General features: G+C 34.7%; 1 protein-coding gene across 4 annotated transcripts in view; it reads right to left on the bottom strand.

Annotated features, from left to right (window-relative positions):
• RABGAP1L (RAB GTPase activating protein 1 like) overlaps positions 1 to 19,471 on the bottom strand; it is a 769,071-nt gene that overhangs the window by 312,431 nt on the left and 437,169 nt on the right. For all 4 annotated transcript variants that reach the window (XM_035010758.1, XM_035010757.1, XM_035010762.1 and 1 more), the window contains one exon: positions 16,466 to 16,579. In XM_035010758.1, coding sequence (XP_034866649.1) covers positions 16,466 to 16,579 — 114 coding nt within the window. The remainder of the gene's footprint in view (positions 1 to 16,465; positions 16,580 to 19,471) is intronic.

Genomic DNA, 19,471 nt, shown 5'->3' on the forward strand with positions numbered 1-19,471 from the left:
GCACTTAATAACATAGCTTCAAAATACATAAAGCAAAGCTTGAGAGAACTAAAAGGAATAACAGACAAGTCCAAATTCATAGTTGGGAATATTAGCACAATTTCATCAGTAACTGACAGAAGAGGAGAAAAAAAGATTAGAAAAGTATGATTACAGAGTTTATGTAATAATACCAAAATAAAACATACTTAGAAAGCAAGTCAAAAAATTTCAGACATGTCGAAATCATACAGAGCATGTTCTTTGACCATAGTAAAATTAAGATAGAAATCAATACCAAAAAATAACTAAAATCACCAAATGTAATGGGTCAAGAATACCATCATAGATATTAAAAAATTTTTGAAACTAGTAATAAAATATGGCATCAAAATTGATGAGGTTACAGTGGAATAGTACCTAGCAATACAAAAGAATGTACTACCAAAAGTTCATTTTTGCTTTACTAGCCTTTGGAGATTATCTTGAAAGAAGCTGCTGTGGCCGATGTCGAAGAGGTTACTGCCTATGTTCTCCTCTAGGATTTTGATGGATTCCTGTCTCACATTGAGGTCTTTCATCCGTTTTGAGTTTATCTTTGTGTACGGTGTTAGAGAATGATTGACTTTCATTCTTCTGTATATAGCTGTCTAATTTTCCCAGCACCATATATGGAAGAGACTTTTTTCCATTACATATTTTTTCCTGCTTTGTCAAAAATTATTTGACCACAGAGTTGAGGGTCCATATCTGGGCTCTCTATTCTTTTCCATTGGTCTATATGTCTGTTTTTGTGGCAGTACAATGCCTTCTTGGTGATCACTGCTTTGTAATATAGCTTGAAATCGGGCAACGTGATGCCCCCAGCTTTGTTTTTCTTTTTCAACATTTCCTTGGTGATTCAGGGTCTTTTCTGATTCCATACAAATTTTAGGATTGTTTGTTCCAGCACTTTGAAAAATGTCATTGGAATTTTGATCGGGATGGCGTTGAAGGTATAGATTGCTCTGGGTAGCACAGACATTTTAACAATGTTTATTCTTCTGATTCATGAGCATGGAATGTCACAGCAAAGGACAGTCAACAAAAAAAAGAGGCAACCCACAAGAATGGGAGAAAATATCTGCAAATGACACCACAGATAAAGCGCTGATTTCCAAGATCTATAAAGAACTTCTCAAACTCAACACCCAAAAAACAAATAATCAAGTCAGAAAATGGGCAGAAGACATGAACAGACACTTCTCCAAAGAAAACATACAAATGGCTAACAGACACATGAAAAAATGTTCATCATCATTAGCCATCAGGGAAATTCAAATCAAAACCACACTGAGATACCACCTTACACCAGTTAGAATGGCAAAAATTGACAAGGCAAGAAACAACAAATGTTGGACAGGTTATGGAGAAAGGGGAACCCTCTTACACTGTTGGTGGGAATGCAAGTTGGTACAGCCACTTTGGAAAACAGTGTGGAGGTTCCTCAGAAAATTAAAAATAGAGCTACCCTATGACCCAGCAATTGCACTCCTGGGTATTTACCAAAGACACAGATGTAGTGAAAAGAAGGGCCATATGCACCCCAATGTTCATAGCAGCAATGTCCGCAATAGCCAAAATGTGGAAAGAGCCAAGATGCCCTTCAACAGATGAATGAAGAAGATGTGTTCTATATATACAATGGAATACTACTCAGCCATCAGAAAAGATGAATACCCAACTTTTACAACAACATGGATGGGACTGAAGGAGATTATGCTAAGTGAAATAAGTCAAGCAGAGAAAATCAATTATCATATGGTTTCACTTATTTGTGGAACATAAGGAATAGCACGGAGGACATTAGGAGAAGGAAGGGAAAAATGAAGGGGGCGGAAATCGGAGGGGAAGATGAACCATAAGAGACTATGGACTCTGAGAAACAAACTGAGTGTTTTAGAGGGGAGGGGGGTGGGGGTATGGGTTAGCCCAGTGATGGGTATTGAGGAGGGCACGTTCTGCATGGAGCACTGGGTGTTGTGCACAAACAATGAATCATGGAACACTTCATCTAAAACTAATGATGTAATGTATGGGGATTAACATAAGAATAATAATAATAAAAAAACTAATGATGTACTGTATGGTGACTAACATAATAAAATTAAATTAAATTTAAAAAAAAATGTACTACCAAAACACTCAACTACATGGATGTATCTTAGAAGCATTACACTGCATGAGAGAAGCCAAAAGTATATACTTGTATGATCTATTTATATTAAATTATAGAAAAATGGAAACTAATGGCAGAAAGAAGATAAATGGTAGCCTGAGGTCAGGCATAGGTGGGATTTACTGTGAAGGGGCATTAGGGAACTTTTGGGGGTGATATAAATGTTTGATATCCTTTTTTTAACACATAGAACTTAACTGGAAAGAAAATCTATTTGATTTATGAAATGATAAAACAATAAAAAAAACCAGGGTTCCTTTGGTTCTCTTGTACCCAATCAAAAGTAACGAAAAGTATTTTCTCATCCTTTTTTTACCTGTCAGTAATTCATTTCTCTTTTGGAAGTGGAAATATTTTGTTTGCTTATTTTTATTTAAGTATAATTGACATGTAACATATTACTATCAGGTATACAATATAATTATTTGATATTTGTATATTAAATTACAAAATGATCACCATATTAAGCCTAGTTTACATCTGTCACCATACAGCTTCATTTTTTTTATGAGGAGAGCTTTTAAGATCTACTTTCTTAACAACTTTCAAATATGCAATCTGTCAGTATTATTAATTATAGTCACCACACTGTATACTACATCCCCATGATTTACTTATAACTGGAAGGTTGTTTTGTACCTTTTGACTTCCTTCACAGACTTTGCCCACTTCCCACCTCTGACAACTGTTAATCTGTTCTCTGTATCTATGAGCTTGTTTTATTTTTATTTATTTTTAGAATCCACATATAAGTGGGATCATATGGTATTTGGCTTTCTCTAACTTATTTCACTTAGCATGATGCTCTCAAGGTCCATCCACATTGTTGCAAATGGCAAGATTTCATTCTTTATGATGGCCTGATAATATCCCATTCTATGTATATATCACATTTTCTTTATCCATTCATCCATAGATGAATTCAACCCTAAGGTTGAATTCCATTCAACCCTAAGGGTTGTTTTCATATCTTGGCTATTGTAAATAATGCTGCAAATAAACAAAGGAATGCATATATCTTTTTAGTTAGTTTTTTGTTTTGTTTTCTTCAAATAAATGCCTAGAAGTGGAATTGCTGGATATGGTAGTTTTATATTCAAATTTTTGAGGAACCGCCATACTGTTTTCCATAGTGGCTGCACCAATTTACATTCCCACCAACCATGCACAAGGGTTCCCTTTTCTCCACATCCTTGCCAACCCTTGTTCTTTCTTTGTTTTTTTATACTAGCCATTCTAACAGGTGTGAGGTGATATCTCATTGTGGCTTTGGTTTGCATTAGTGATGCTGAGCATCTTTTCATGTACCTGTTGGCCATCTGTATGTCTTTTTTGGGAAAATGTCTATTCATGCTCTCTGCCAATTTTTTAATTGAATTATTCAATTTTTTGGTGTTGAGTTGTATGAGTTCTTTGCACATTTTGGATATTAACCCCTTATTAGATATGTGATTTGCAAATATTTTCTCCTATTCAGTAGGTTGCCATTTCATTTTGTTGATGATTTCCTTTACTGTGCAGAAGCTTTTCTTTTTTTTTTAAAGATTTTATTTATTTATTTATTTGAGAGAGAGAGACAGCATGAGTGGGAGGGGCGGATGGAGAGAGAGAATCCCAAGCAGACTCTACAGTAAGTGCAAAGCGTGACACAGGACTTGATCCCAGGACCCTGAGATCATGATCCGAGTTTAAGCCAAGAGTCGAACGTTCAACCGATTGTGCCACATAGGTACCCCTGTGCAGAAGCTTTTTAGATTGATGTAGGTTTGGTATCTTGATTGCAGTATATTTTGATTATGGCTACATAGGTGTATACATTTGTCAACATTTATCAGACTACATGCATAAAACAGATACAGCTTATTGTATGTAAATTAAACCTTAATTATGTTGATTATAAAAATTACAGTTTTTTAAAGATTTTATTTATTTGAGAGAGAGAGAGCACAAATGGTAGGCCAAGGCAGAAGGAGAGGGAGAAGCATACTACCTGCTGAGCAGGGAGCCCCATATTGGGCTTGATCCCAGGACCCTGAGATCATGACCTGAACCAAAGGCAGACACTTAACCAACTGAGCTACCCAGGTGACACTAAAAATTACAGCTTTAATGCAGAAAAACAACTTTGTAAAAATGCATCTAAAGCAGTATCTAAGAACAATTTGTAGCCCTTTCTGCACCTATTAGAACAAAAGAAAGGCTAAAAAATTATTGATTCAGGCATGTATCTTAAGAAGCTAGAAAAAAACAGCGAAGCAAACTTAAAATGGGATAAATGAAATAAAAATAAGAGCAGATATCAATGAGGGGCACCTAGGTGGCTCAGTCGGTTGAGCATCTGCCTTAAGATCAGATCATGATCTTGGGGTTCTGAGATTGAGCCCCACGTCGGGCTCCCTGCTCAGTGGGAAGTCTCTTCTCCCTCCCCCTCTGCTGTTCCCCCTGCTTGTACCCTCTCTTGAGCTCTCACTCTCTCTCTCTCAAGTAAATAAATAAAATCTTAAAAATAAATAAATAAAAAAGAGCAGATATCAATGAAATAGAAAGCAAATATATAATAGATAAAATCAACAAAGCCAAAAGTTGGCTCTTTGAAAAAACTAAGAAAACTGATAAAGTATTGATTCAATGCAATATCAATCAAAATCCTTATGGAAGTTTTTCTTCTTTCTCAAAAATTGTCAACTTGATTCTAACATATGGAAGTATGAAGGTCCAAGACAGTAAGACAAATTTTGAAGTAGAACGAAGTTGTAGGCCAAAAACTATCAGATAATAAGACCTAGTGTTAATCACCTCACACATGTCAGAATGGCTAAAATTAACAACACAAAAACAACAGATGTTGGCAAGGATGCAAAAAAAGGGGAACCCTCTTACATTGCTGGTGGGGATACAAACTGGTGCAGCCACTCTGGAATACAGTATGGAGGTTCCTCAAAAAGTTAAAAATAGAACTACCCTGCGTTCCAGCAATTGCACTACTAGGTATTTACCCAAAGGATACAAAAATACAGATTCAAAGGGACACACGCACCCCAATGTTTATAGCACTGTTATCAACAATAGCCAAATTATGGAAAGAGCCCAAATGTCCATCAACTCATGAATGGATAAAGAAGATGTGGTGTATATATGCAATGGAACATTACTCAGCCATAAAAAAGAATGAAACTTTGCTACTTGCAACAATGTGGATGGAGCTAGAGAGTATTATGCTAAGCAAAATAAGTCAGAGAAAGACAAATACCATAAGATTTTACTCATATGTGGAATTTAAGAAACAAAACAGATGAACATGGGGGGTGGAGAGAGAGGCAAAAAGACTCAACTATAGAAAACAAACTGATGGTTACCAGAGGGGAGATGGGTGAGGGGATAGATTAAGTGGGTGATGAGGATTAAGGAGGGTACTTGTGATGAGCACTGGGCATTGTATGTAAGTGATGAATCACTAAATTCTACACCTGACTACTATCTTTTTTTTAAAAAAACATATAATGTATTATTTGTTTCAGGGGGAGACGAACCATGAGAGACTATGGATTCTGAGAAATAAACTGAGGGTTCTAGAGGGAAGGGGTGTGGGGGGATGGGTTAGCCTGGTGATGGGTATTAAAGAGGACATGTACTGAATGGAGTACTGGGTGTTATATGCAAACAATGAATCATGGAACACTACATCAAAACTAATGATGTAATGTATGGTGATTAACATAACAATAAAAAGGAAAAAAATAAAAACTTGAAACTACAAAAAAAGAAGAAGAAAACACTGGATTTGTCTAAATCCAGATAAGTAACTATGGACATAAATTGTTCTTATCTTTGAAATGATAATAGTATCACCCATCCTGCTGCCTTATAAGATTTTTTTTTAGAAGCAAAGTAGAGATTCTTTATGAAAAGGCTTTAAATAGAATAAAATGCTAATATAAAAAAGACCTATTGTTAAGCTGTTGTAATTCTAATAGTGTGACACTGGTACAAAGATAGACAAGTAGATCAATGGAGTGGAATGGTCCAAAAATGAAAACAGGATTTCAAAGAGATATAGGCACACCAATGTTTAGTGTAGCATTATTCAGAAAAGCTAAGATATTGAAGCAACCTAAATACCCATCAACAGATGAATGGAAAATGTGGTGTGTATATATGTATATATACATACACACACACAATGGAATATTATTCAGCCACGAGAAAGGAGGATATCCTGTCATTTATAACATGGATGGGCATTATGCTAAGTGAGTTAAGTCAAACAGGGAAAGACAAGTACTGTATGATATGACTTATATGTGTAACTAAAAAAGTCAAACTTGTAAAAAAACCAAGAGTAAAATGGTAATTATCAGGGGATGGAGGCAGGGGATAAGAGTGATATTCTTTAAGGGTACAAACTTACAACAAGTAGTAAAGAAGAGAGTGAATACATAGTATAATAAATATAGTCAATAATATTGTACAATAATCAAACTTGCTCAGAAATTAAAAATTATTCCAACCACTGAAAGGATAGGATAATTATGTAATATGATAGAGGTGCTAAATATCACTACAATAGCAATCACATTACAATATATAAATTATCGAATGAATACACTGTACACCTTAAATTTACACAATGTTATGTATCAAATATATAAAAAAAAGAAATTATAAAAAGCAAGAATTTTAAAAAATAGTCCAGATACACACCCACATATACATGGTTCAGATTTATGACAAGGATACTGCAGCAATAAAGTGGGGAAAGAATGGTTGTTTAAAAATAATGCTGGATCAATTAGAGATACATATGGAAAGAAAATGAACCTTGACTTCTATCATACAATAATCAACTGTAGACAGATATATAATCCTTAGTGTAAAAAGCAAAAGAATAAAATTTCTAGATTGCATCACAAAATATTTTCATGACTTTGGGTTAAACAAATATTTCTTAAACAAGACACAAATATACTAACCATAAAAGAAAAAGTTAATGAATTGGGCCTTTAAAAAGTTAATAGCATCTGTTCATCAAGAGATACTATTAAGAGAGTAAAAAAGCAAGCCATAGAGAAGGTATTAGCTATACATATACCTAAAAAAGGACTCATATTTGTGATGCACAAAAAAATCTCCTACAAAGCAGTAATAAGAGAAAACCCAATTGTAAAAATAAGCAATGGCAAACGAGTTTGTCATGATAGAGGTTATCCTCATGGACAATAAGTATGTGGAAAGTGCTCATCTTCTGAAATCATAAGGAAAATGCATATGAAACCACAATGAGATACTACTACACATCCACCAAAATGGTTAAAATTTGAAAGTTGGCCAAGTGTTGGTGAAAATATAGAGCACAACTGGAATTCTTACACACTGCTGGTTGAAATATAAATTGTAAAACTGAAAACCTGTTTAGCAATATCTGCCGAAGGTGAACATGTCTACACACTTTGACCCAGAAATTCCATTCGTGGTCTATACCTAACAGAAACGAATACATATGTTTAAGAAAACACTATTAATATAAGCATGTACATACCAACATTATTGCTAACTGAAAACAAACCAAATGCCTACCAAGAATAAAATGGACACTATATTTTAGTATATTTATACCATGGAATATTAAGCAGCAATAAAATAAACTACTGCCATATACAATAACATGGATAAACTTCATGGACAATGGGAACAAACACACAACCGTCACTTTTTAAATTTCAAAAAGATGTAATACTGATGTATAGCAATATATATCAGAATGGTGGTTACCTTTGGGGGAGGCAACCACTGGTATAAGAAATAAAGGAAAGCTTCTGGAATGCTAGTAAAATTCTGTATCTTTATTCTATAGTGATTATACATACTCAGTTGGTAAAAATTCAGTTATATTCTCAATATCTGTGCATTTTTCTATATGTATATTAAATGTTATACTTATTAAAGTTTTTTTTTTTTTAATGGTAACAATGAGATGTAAGGTGATTTTAAGGAAACCATTCTTTATAAAGATGAAGGCCTAACATGGATGGACCTTGAAGGCATTATGCTAAGTAAAATATGTCAGAGAAAGACAAGTACTATATGATCTCACTTACATGTAGAATCTAAAGAAAAAACAAATATAACACTAAACTCATAGAAAAAGAGATCAGATTTGTGGTTACCAAAGCCAGGTGGTGGGGAGACGGGAAACTGGATGATGGTGGTCAAAAGGTAGAAACTTGCAGTTACAAGATGAATAAATACTAGGAATGTAATGTAGAACATGATGATGACAGGTAACACTGCTGTATGGAATATGGGAAAGTTGTTAAGAGAGTGGATCCTAAGAGTTCTCATCACAAGGAGAACATTTTTTTCTCTTCTTTTATTGTACCTATATGAAATGATAGATACTAACAAAACCTATTGTGATAATCATTTCACAATATATGTAAATCAAACTATCATGCTGTACATCTTAAACTTATATGGTGATGTCAATTTTTTCTTGATAAAACTGGTGGAAAAAAAGAAGACTGCCTTCTTATAATCAGCTACAAGAAAAATACATGCTTTCTGTGATACTCAATTTCTATTTATTATTATTAGAAGTCCCTAGGGTAGGGGCGCCTGGGTGGCTCAGTTGGTTAAGGGTCGGACTCTTGATTTCAGCTCAGGTCATGATCTCAGGGTTCTGAGATCCAGCCCTGCATCAGGCTCCTCTCCCTCTGCCTCTCAAATAAATAAATCTTTTAAAAAAATGAAGTCCCTAGGGTCTTTTCTAAGATTTATTTATTCATTTGAGAGAGAGAGAGAGAGCATGATCAGGGGGAGGGGCAGAGGGAGAAGGAGAGAAAGAATCTTCAAGCGGACTCCCTACTAAGTCAGAGCCCGATGCAGGACTCGATCCAACGACCCTGAGACTACGACCGGAGTGGAAACCAAGAGCCAGACGTTCAACTGACTGAGCCACCCAGGCACCCCTAGAAGTCCATAAGGTCTTATTTAAATCATTAAAGGCCCTAATCACTAAAGGTGTCCATTCCCCAAATGTACTTCAAATAATCTTTAAAAAAGGAATAAAAATTTACAGGCATGCTAAAATTAACATAACTTCTTTCTAGAATTTCAGATTATAAAATTCTAGATGTGGTCATTAAAGATGAACTCATTTTTCTTTTGTGGTGCCCCAAAGCATGTCCTCGGTCTATCTTCTGAGTAATCTTGCACTGGCTATCTTAGCAAAAACATAATTGTAATACATAAAAAAGAATGAGATCTTCCATTTGCAACAAAATGGATGGATTTCAGGGGTATAATACTAAATGAAATGTCACTCATATGTGAATTTAAGAAACAAAACAAATGGACAACAACAACAAAAGACAAACAAAAGAAGACTCCTAAATATAGAGAACAAACTGATGGTTACCAAAGGGGAAGTGGGTGGAGGGATGGGTGAAACAGATAAAGGAGATTAAGAGTACATTTAATCATGATGAGCACTGAGTAATGTACAGAATTGCTGAATCACTATTTATACACCTGAAACTAATATAACACTGTATGTTAATTAGCTGGAATTAAAAATACATAAAAATTTTAAAAAATAATTAAAACATTTACCTGGACTAGGAGCTTGGGTAACTCCCAGTACACTGGTGAAGACCCCACTGGTGTCCCTGATCTTCTCCTTATTATTATTATTTTTAAAGATTTTATTTATTTGAGAGAGAGAAAACAAGAGACAGAGCACGAGCGGACGGGGAGGGGCAGAGAGGGAAGAAGCAGACTTCCTGCTGAGCAGGGAGCCCGGATGTGGGGCTCGATCCCAGGACCCCAGGATCATGACCTGAGCTGAAGGCAGACACTTAATGACTGAGCCACGCAGGCGCCCCTATTATTACTATTTTTAATAAGACATTTATATGTATAGGCATATAAGGTCATTTTCTTCTTTGCATTTAAGTTTTTAGCTTGACAGAAAAATATTTTCTAGTCCTCTAGCTTTAACTTACATTGATGATAAATCACCTGCTATTTAAACACTGTCCATTTAAAATAAAGAAAAGCCACCATAATACAAAAAACATGGACCCTGCCATTAGACAGACCTACCTAGAAAGGAATATCAGTTTCATAATTTCTTAACTGTGTGAAATGAGTAAATGCTTAGTCTTCCTGAGAATTTGTTCACCTAATTATAAGAATGCAGATATAGGGGCGCCTGGGTGGCTCAGATGGTTAAGCGTCTGCCTTCAGCTCAGGTCATGATCCCAGGGTCCTGGGATGGAGCCCTGCATTGGGCTCCCTGCTCGGTGGGGGGGGCCTGCTTCTCCCCCTCCCTCTGCTTCTCCCTCTGCTCATATTCTCTCTCTCTCTCTCTCTCTCTGTATCTCTGTGTCTCGAATGAATAAATAAAAAAACCTTTAAAAAAAAAAGAATGCAGATATAGTTTTTATTTCCAGGATAATTGTCAAAACTATGTAACATGATACATGTTAAAAGACCTAGCACAGTTTCTGGTATACAGAAGGTATTTAATAATCATAATTTTTCTTCTTCATTACAAATGTACAATCATAATAGTGGCATGGAAATACCATAGAATTTTAAGCTAACAGAGCTGGGTTCTAGTTAGTCTCTTCCATTTAGTGGCTATATAATTTTAGGTGAATAATTTAACTTCTCTGGCGTTCATCTATAAAATGCAAGAAATTCAATCTGCCCTATGGGAGTACATATGGAAATCACATAACAACAGGTAGAAAGGTGCTTTCTAAGCAAGTGCTTCACAAGTTTCCACTATTATTGTTGTGATTATGTTGATCATCATCTGAATTTTAGAAAGGTTCTCCAAGCCTTCCTGTATGACCTAAAAGAATTAATTTTTCCTTAAGGAAACTAATTTATTTGAGAATACTCTGCCAACCTCAAGGAGCTCTTCTGAAACCACTTAATTCACTGCTCATTATGATGTGCTGGCAAAGCACAGTGACCCTAAAGATTCAAAGGGTTCCTTAGTAGCACCCTATTTGGGTCTACTTTAGAAGACTGCTATGACTCAAAGAAGCATGCCAGAACCCCAAGGGAGAAAGGAGGTACACAGAGAACAGAAAAGGCCTGCTTGATTCTCCAAGGGCTGTCTGATTCCCCCCAAGGTACAGCTCTACAGGAAATCCTTTTGGGTGCATTTTGATCCAGAACACCTATATTCCATACCCATGAGCCCTTATTCTGGAGCCAATCAGATTCTAAGGATATGAGCAGGAGCAGTCCCACAGCTTGTTAATGCTCTTGAGCAAATTGGGCTTTGTAAAGAATAGTGGCCTATAATGTGTTTGGTAAATGCTATCATACAAGCAAGGAATCATTCAGGCACCCCAAAGAAGAGAGTTGTATTACGGGTAGTGAAATAGAAACTTATACTGAAAATATAATCAACTCAGTGAAAAATAATTCATCCCTATAACCAACTCGAGAAAACAATATAAATAATTATATCTAACTTTACAGAAGTCAGTGATCATTTGCATTCTTCAAAATCATGTAGCAGGTCACTCGTTACTGGTATCAAAATAATACCTGAAATGTTTTAGTTCTTACATTAAATCTAATCTAGTTTTGAGAATAATATTTGATAAAACAAGGATTAAGTTTATTTTTGTCCTTCCACAAACCATTATATGATCAAATTATTAACCCAGATGAACAAACGTATTGATCTTTATGTAATATATTCAATTCCTCCATTCAATCCACAACAGTAGCCTCTTTTTCAGAAAACAGTTGCTCTAATAAGAAAATTAGAAAAGGCAATATGCCTCAAATTAAATCGCACACCAAGAGTCTCTTCAATCTATACTGTTGTGAACAATATTTTAACTGATTACTCTGACTGACTGACTGGTCTTAGGTCTTTAAAGAGATATGTATCTCAAAGTAAATCGCTAAATGTATTCCATTTCATGTGTGCATGAAACACACACCCAAACACAACAGAAGGCCAGGTGAAGTCTTCAATGTTAAATCATACTCACTTATAGCTCTGGTATTGAGAGACAGAGCTATATTTTATATATTATTCCTGACACAGGAATTATTAAATTCTGTACTCATCTGTTATATTTTAAGAAAAAAAAATTTAAACACAGAATCATTGCAAATTGGAATTCGAAATCAGAATAATCATATCAGACCCCATAGCCTTAATGAGGAGGAAATCCAAAAAGTGATTTTCCCATAGTCTTAGGTCTGCATAAGAAAAGAATCAAGAACCAGATTTCCTGATGTTCAGTCCTTTAAACTGTGCCAACCTGTCTCCCAACTCAAAATAGATTTTATATCATATTTAAACTAGAAAAGTGCTAAAGATACTTGGGGAGCTAGTATTTTTTTCCTCCTTTCAAGGACACTATTTTAAAATGTTACTGACTTGACTAATAGGAAAGACAAGAAGGAAGGAAGGATGAAGGGAGGGATGGAGGGAGGTAGGAGAACCCTAAACTTTTCATTTTCAGAATCCTATGAATTCTATTACACTTTCAGTTTAACTTCCACATATAAATTTATGACAACAGAAGAATCTTTGAACCATTTCAATTTCCTCCTACTCTGAAAAAGATATTAAGAGGCAAAAATGGAAATTGACAGGGCCATTAAAACATGACAGCAAGTTTTTAACAGTCTTCCCTCTAATCTGACAGTTCAGATCATTTCTCATTTCACCAGAGCCACAGAAAACTTTTCAACTACAAAGTCAGACTTCTGTATCCTTGAAACCAAAATTGATATCCACACTTATTATAATTGAAATTCTCTTAATAATTTCTGTTTCAATTTAAGAGCACAGCATATTATATTTCTAGTATAGGCTCCAGTGATAAGAAGTTGTCAGAAATAAATGAGGTAATATATGTGAAAGTACTTTGTAAATTTGCAATTAATATAACAGATGGAAGGCACTGCATAAGAAAAGGTCTATAAGTGTGTTGCTAATGTGAATAAGATATATCATTCTTACTAGTAAATCATTAGATGCATTTCTTTTATAATCGGGAGCAAGACAAGGATGTCCACTATGATTGCTTCATTTTAACACTTATGATGGAGGTTCTGGCCAGTGCAGTAAGACAAGAAAAAGATTAAAGAAAAAAAAACTGATAAAGAAGAAGCATTTTAATCAAGGTATTATTAATGTTTCAGGTTTGTGCAAAGTATCCAGGATGGAAATTCAAAGGTATATTGCTGAGAGTGTAAGGTATGATGTTGGATATGATTCTAGAGATAAAAATGATAGAACAGGTAGACCACATTCAGTGGCCTTTTTACATAGAGCAACTTTTGGGGATATGGGATGAAAGTCCTAAAATGAAAGACTATAGCTCAAATTGGATAGAAAAAGCAAAGGAAAGTGTATACACAAACTTGAGATGAATATTCAATTCTAAAGTGTCATTAAGTATGCTTTCCTATTTGTGAGTTATCACCACCACCTGAGATTTCCCTGCATGAGCACTAAACTGCTAAATAATAGATCAAGAAGAGAAGGAATTGTGTCACTTAGGAACACAGCAAATTTTGGTTTCTCCAACATATTCTGATATATTCATTTCTGGTCTCCCCCATTATCTAAGCGTGTTGTAAAATCATGTTTAGGTAATATATATTTTAGTACAACATTATAAGCTTTAGCAACTTTTATTTACTACCTTGAATTCTGAAATGCTTTTAATATGATTCTTTTGTTTTCCACATTTTTACAAAATTTAGTGTAATTTAAAATATTCAGCAGTTATAAGGTATTTTAGAGCTACATTGTTGCAATATTCTTTACTCAGAAAGAGCTTTAAAACTGTCTAATCATGTTGCAAATATACATTGATAATCTAACATGGCTACATGAGCTGTGTGAATGTACTAAGGAGTACTGTCTAATGAATTCAAGGTTGAATTATTATCTGCAATATCAAAGCAAGGTTGTATTATTATCTGTAATATCAAAGATATCAACTACTTAAATGTACCAACTATTTAAATTTTATCTTTGTGTTTGGTAATGGTTCAGATATTTCTCCTGTAAATATTGTATAATGAGGGGAATACTGTTTTTACTACAAGGGAGCACAATTGTAAGTCAGAGGCTGAAAGCACATAAAACCATCTGTTTTAGTTATGTGAAAAAACTTTCTAGTATCAGCCAGAGAAAAACTGAAGGAAAAATTACTGGTTGGCTGAAAATATGTTGAATGTGAAGGGGAAAATGTTCTCCCATATATCATAAGTCAGACCCTTCCCCATAAACTAGGAAACTACATAAATTTTGACATCGTCCCTACACATGTCAGAAGCTGATTAGCTTACAGAATTTCAAAATTGATAGAAAAATTTTAAATAATTACTTTTGCCTTTTACACTCATATAATGAGTATGTTATACATTTGTAACGGTATTCAATGGTTTGTAGCATATTTTAAAACTAGATGATGTATTACTTTCCAGAAGTCAGTACACTCTCAGATTTTAAGTTATTTATGCATTTCTAGCTCTGAATGATACATCCATATAAAAAGAGATTTCTGATCGGTGTTTATAATCTTCCAAACGGCTACATCAAGAGAGAAGGAAAAAAAGGAAAGGAAAGAAAACAAAGACAAGATAAAATAGGAGTGGGCAGAGAGGGCTAAACCACAAACATGCAAGAAGGATTTTAATGAAAGCTATGCCATTTGCAGAATGAAGCATCAGTCCTACTTGGTTAGCACAAGCAGGCAAGCAAGTACTTTTATATATAATATAAAAAAAAATCAGTAAATATAAAATAACTCTGATATGTACTTCTGAAACCCCACTGGCAAATTTTGCTACTCAATAGAAGGATAAATTTGATTATTCAGGAACTGATTATACAACTTATAAATTAGCCATGGTATTTGCTTTTTCTCCATATTATTACAAGATTTTTGTGTAGTTCATCTTCAGTAATAATCTCTACTGTAATGGGGGGTGAGGACGATGTTGAGTTGTCCACCACATTTCATAAGGCATCTTAAATTTGAGGATAAAGGGCAAAACTTTGTAATTTTTAGCTTTTGGCCTCAATTAGCATTGACAATATGAGTTAACTATAGGTAATGATTTAAAAAGTCATTTTGCATTTCTGATATAACCTTTAAAAATTAATAACCTGATATAACCTAAAAAATTAAAAATCTAGCTCCGAAACTACTATATTAACATTAACAAAAACAGAATCTTTTATATCCACGTAGAGCATATTTACTAAAAATCAGGAAAAAAGTTTTCTTCCAGGCTTATTAATAGTGAGGGAAAAGATTTTTAAAAGTGGGACACAAAAACTGCATGAAGATGTCTAATGTGACATAAGTTAAAATATACCAATAATATTAGAGAACTTGCTAGTATTTAAAAACCACATTGTTTTCTTACCCTTATGTATTGTCCAAAAATTGAGCCAACTGCCACATTATCTTCTCCAAAGGACAGTCCTCAGGACTCCTCTGAGCCTTCACTACGTCACCTGAGAGGACGTTCTGTTCCTTTTGTGTTAGCAGCAGAGCCAAAGTGAGGCCTTACTGCGCCCCTCCCTGATGAGGATGCATAGAACACACAGCCAAGAAGTTGCCTTCAGGACTCGGTACTGAGCAGAGAACACTGAGGCAGGAGGGAAGGGAGACTCAGGAGACAAGCTGACCTAAGTAAAGTCATTTTGGTTTTAGGCTGACCCTTAACCTAAAAGCCAGCATGTCATAAAAAGAGTCACAAAATCTGATTCATGGAAAACCATAAAACTCCACTCCCTCTAAAAGCTCGACATTCATAAAAGCTCAACATTTTTCAAATTGCTCCCTGTAGGTAACTTTGCAACCCTAAAACAATGGAAAAACTAACCACCCAATGTAAATGATAAACCCAAAGTTACAGAGTAAGTCCCTCCCTATACCATTAGCTAATTTTAAAAACTTAAAACCTTCATTAGAGGCAAAGAGGGTAGTCTTCCTCACCTAGGATGAGAGGTCGCTACTTAGTGAAATAGCTTTCTTACTTCTAGACTTAATAAATCTTTGTCCCTTTCTCTAAACACCTTGCTCTTGAATTCTTTCTCATGCAAGAGAGTTCTTGGCAAGGGACTTCGGCTGTCCAGCATCAATAGGGCACAGTGCAAATAAGAAATAAAGACAGAAAAAAATCTAAAAGTCTTTAAGATGGGTTCCTAAAATATGGCCCTGTAAAATAAGTTAGAAAAAATGAGGTGGAGGGCCCTACCTTGCAGATCTTGTAGAGTGATTCCTGGCCATCTCCTCCAGTATCTTTAAAGTAATCATGTGCAGGAAATGTACGATGAATATCTCGAGTGATAACACTCTCCTGGGCTGAGTCCTAAAACAGAAAAAGGTAGACCTGGTCATTAATTTAAAATTTCTTTTTAATTGAAAAATAATATATACACATGCCAAAAAAAATACTCAAATAGCACAAAAAAGTATGCTGCCCCCACCAAAAATATCCGCCTTCCATTCCAAACCCATAGTCCCATTCACCAGATATACATGCTACCAACAATTTCTTTTGTATCCTTCATCCATCTATCTATAGATGTGTGAATATGTGCTTATGTGAGGGAGGTGAGGGAGAGAAGTTGTATAAACACATCTCTATCCTCTGCTCTTTGAAAACAAAGAAGAAAACTATCTGCTACTTTCATGGAATAGGATAACTTATAGGATATTCCCAATCAATACATGCAAGTGTATTTCATTCTCTTTATGAGCAGCTATCAAAAAGAATGAGGTATCTGGATATGGACATACCATGATTTGTTTAATATTCTCCTATTAATGACTTTTCTGCATTTTTCTATTTATATTACAAATATTATCACTAGGAACATTTTTATACATATGCGTTCAAGAACAGGTTCCTAGAGGTGGAATTGCTAGGTCAAAGAGTATATACATTTCCATTCTTGATGAAGGTGCTTTCCCTCCAGAGGTGTTGTAACAATACATATTCCATACACTGGTGGAGTAGATGTTTTTCCGTATCTGCCCAACACCACATATTATCTAACTTCTTAAATTTTTGATTATCTGGTAAGTAAAAACTCAGACCACAGTAATTTAAAAAGTAAAGATATCAATCATTTTCTCCTGATAGGTTAATTACCTAACTCATTCACTCCTGAAAATATAAAGCCCCAAAACTACTATATTAAGATGACACATGCTTTAAAGATAAATCTAGAGGTTCTTTTTAAGATAAATTCAGGATCCAAAAGCTCAAAATTGAGTAGAATTCTAAGCTTTATAAAAAGTGATTAATCATTCATTTGATTTTATTTGAGTCCCATAAATGTTGTTTGTTTTATCTGTTTAAATGTCAAGAAAATAGGATGGGACTACTTTTAGCAAACCTGATGATGAAAATATTTTGCACAGTTTAAGGAAGCATCGGTGACTACTAGTACAAATTAAAAGTGTCATTTAATGTCTTGCTTCCATAAAGATTTGAACAAATCCCCCATTTCAGTTAAAATCAAGGAAGGAAAAAAAATGTTTAATACATGAGTTACTTTAATGAGTGCTAGCTCCCTTTTTCTTTGCAGCTGAGAAGTATGTAAGAAGGAAGTCGTTGATTAGCTCTAAGTTAAGCCAGGGCCTTCTCTTGCTGCCTTTTTCATTTCAGCTGCTATTTCATGCTGAGTGGTAATTAGATCTTATACCATGTGGAGAAAGGACACAAACTGAAATGTCCCACATTTGCTAGCAAACACCAAACACATTGCAAATCAGTCCAAAGGAAATTCTGATGGCTTAGAGGAATGCAGTGCTACAGCTGAATAAAAATGAAACTTGAAAAAAAAATGATCATACCTTAAGTAAGAGATATATAGAAAGCTTATATTTATAAAAGCAAATGCAGGTTCTAAGGATAGAGAAAATTTTGAGGGGAGGTGGGAGCACAGAACAAGGTGAATATAAAGGTAATGTATAAAGAGCTATGGTCTGGTATAGAGTCTAAGTAGGAGATCCCCAAGTAGGGGATCTGGTACCAGGTAGAAGAAAGTTTTCACTGTCCAGGTTTTCCCTAATAGAAAGGTTCTCTTTCCACACAGTAATAGTTCCCACTTATAAGCTATTTGAAAAGATGACCAATGAAAATGTTACTACTGCCACTGCTGAACTATTTCAGGGGCAAACATGTGCTGAGTGGTTCACAGGATAATTCTTTTTACACTTTTCAAGATGTTAAGGGAGAGAAATCATTGGACTATATTCCCTAGAAACTGCCTACTCATTTGGCATCACACTGTGTTTAAATGGTACCAACAGTCTGATTCAGAGAAAGGGAAATTGATTAAAAATTTCTAGAAAGTAACTTTATATAATACTGAGTAATTTTTTTCTATGCATACTTGAATCTTCCTTATTTGTTTCTAAAAATAAATGGGCAAAAAATCAAATGAAAATAAAAATCATCAACTTTTCCTGACTTTAATGAACCTTCCCTTTCTAGGATTACTTTTAAATGCTTTCTACATATGTGTGTTTCTAGAGTTTTCTTCCAACATATTGCTCTCAGTTGACTAAGGGAACAATTTTTGGAACTTCACTTTATAAACTAAATAAAATGTTTTGCTATATTGTTCACTGATTCCTTTCACATAACTGAAGGTCAGGAGGTACACTAGAGTCTTACAAATGGACTAATATGAACGAAATTGTGTACTAGACTAGGGACAATTATCACGTTTTCAAAGCTAAAATTAATCATCTCCCAATTACTGATGAGAGTAAGAACAGTATATATTTCAGGAATCCAGACCTGAGATGTGAGAGATTAGTCCCAAATTCACTCACTCTTTCAACAAATATTTTAATCAAAGCTAATGCTCTGTAAAAGGAAGGTAAAATGATGATTTTTCTCTTCAATATTAATTTTCTGTTTAGAATTATTCCAATTATGGTTGTGAATTTTTATAAGAAATAAAATGAACAGAGAAGGACAAAAAAGAGGCCAAATATTTCACCATCTAAATATCTGTAGTTAAAAGGGTTCATGTGAAAACACTTTAAAAAAAAAATATGGCTAGAAACATTTTTTAGCACAATCAAAACAGATAGGAGGTGATTTTCGTGGAAGGTTCCCATAAGCAGAGTCTCCTTAAATCCTAAAGGTTATCATCAGAATGGGGAGAGGAAGGAAGTCACTCCTTCATGGGAAGCTACTTCACCAATATCCAGAGAGGTTCACAACTTGACCTGCAATTTA

This window comes from Mirounga leonina, unplaced genomic scaffold (assembly GCF_011800145.1).
Source record: "Mirounga leonina isolate KUSES-001 unplaced genomic scaffold, KU_Mleo_1.0 Mir_154, whole genome shotgun sequence".
NCBI classification, from domain to species: domain Eukaryota; kingdom Metazoa; phylum Chordata; class Mammalia; order Carnivora; family Phocidae; genus Mirounga; species Mirounga leonina.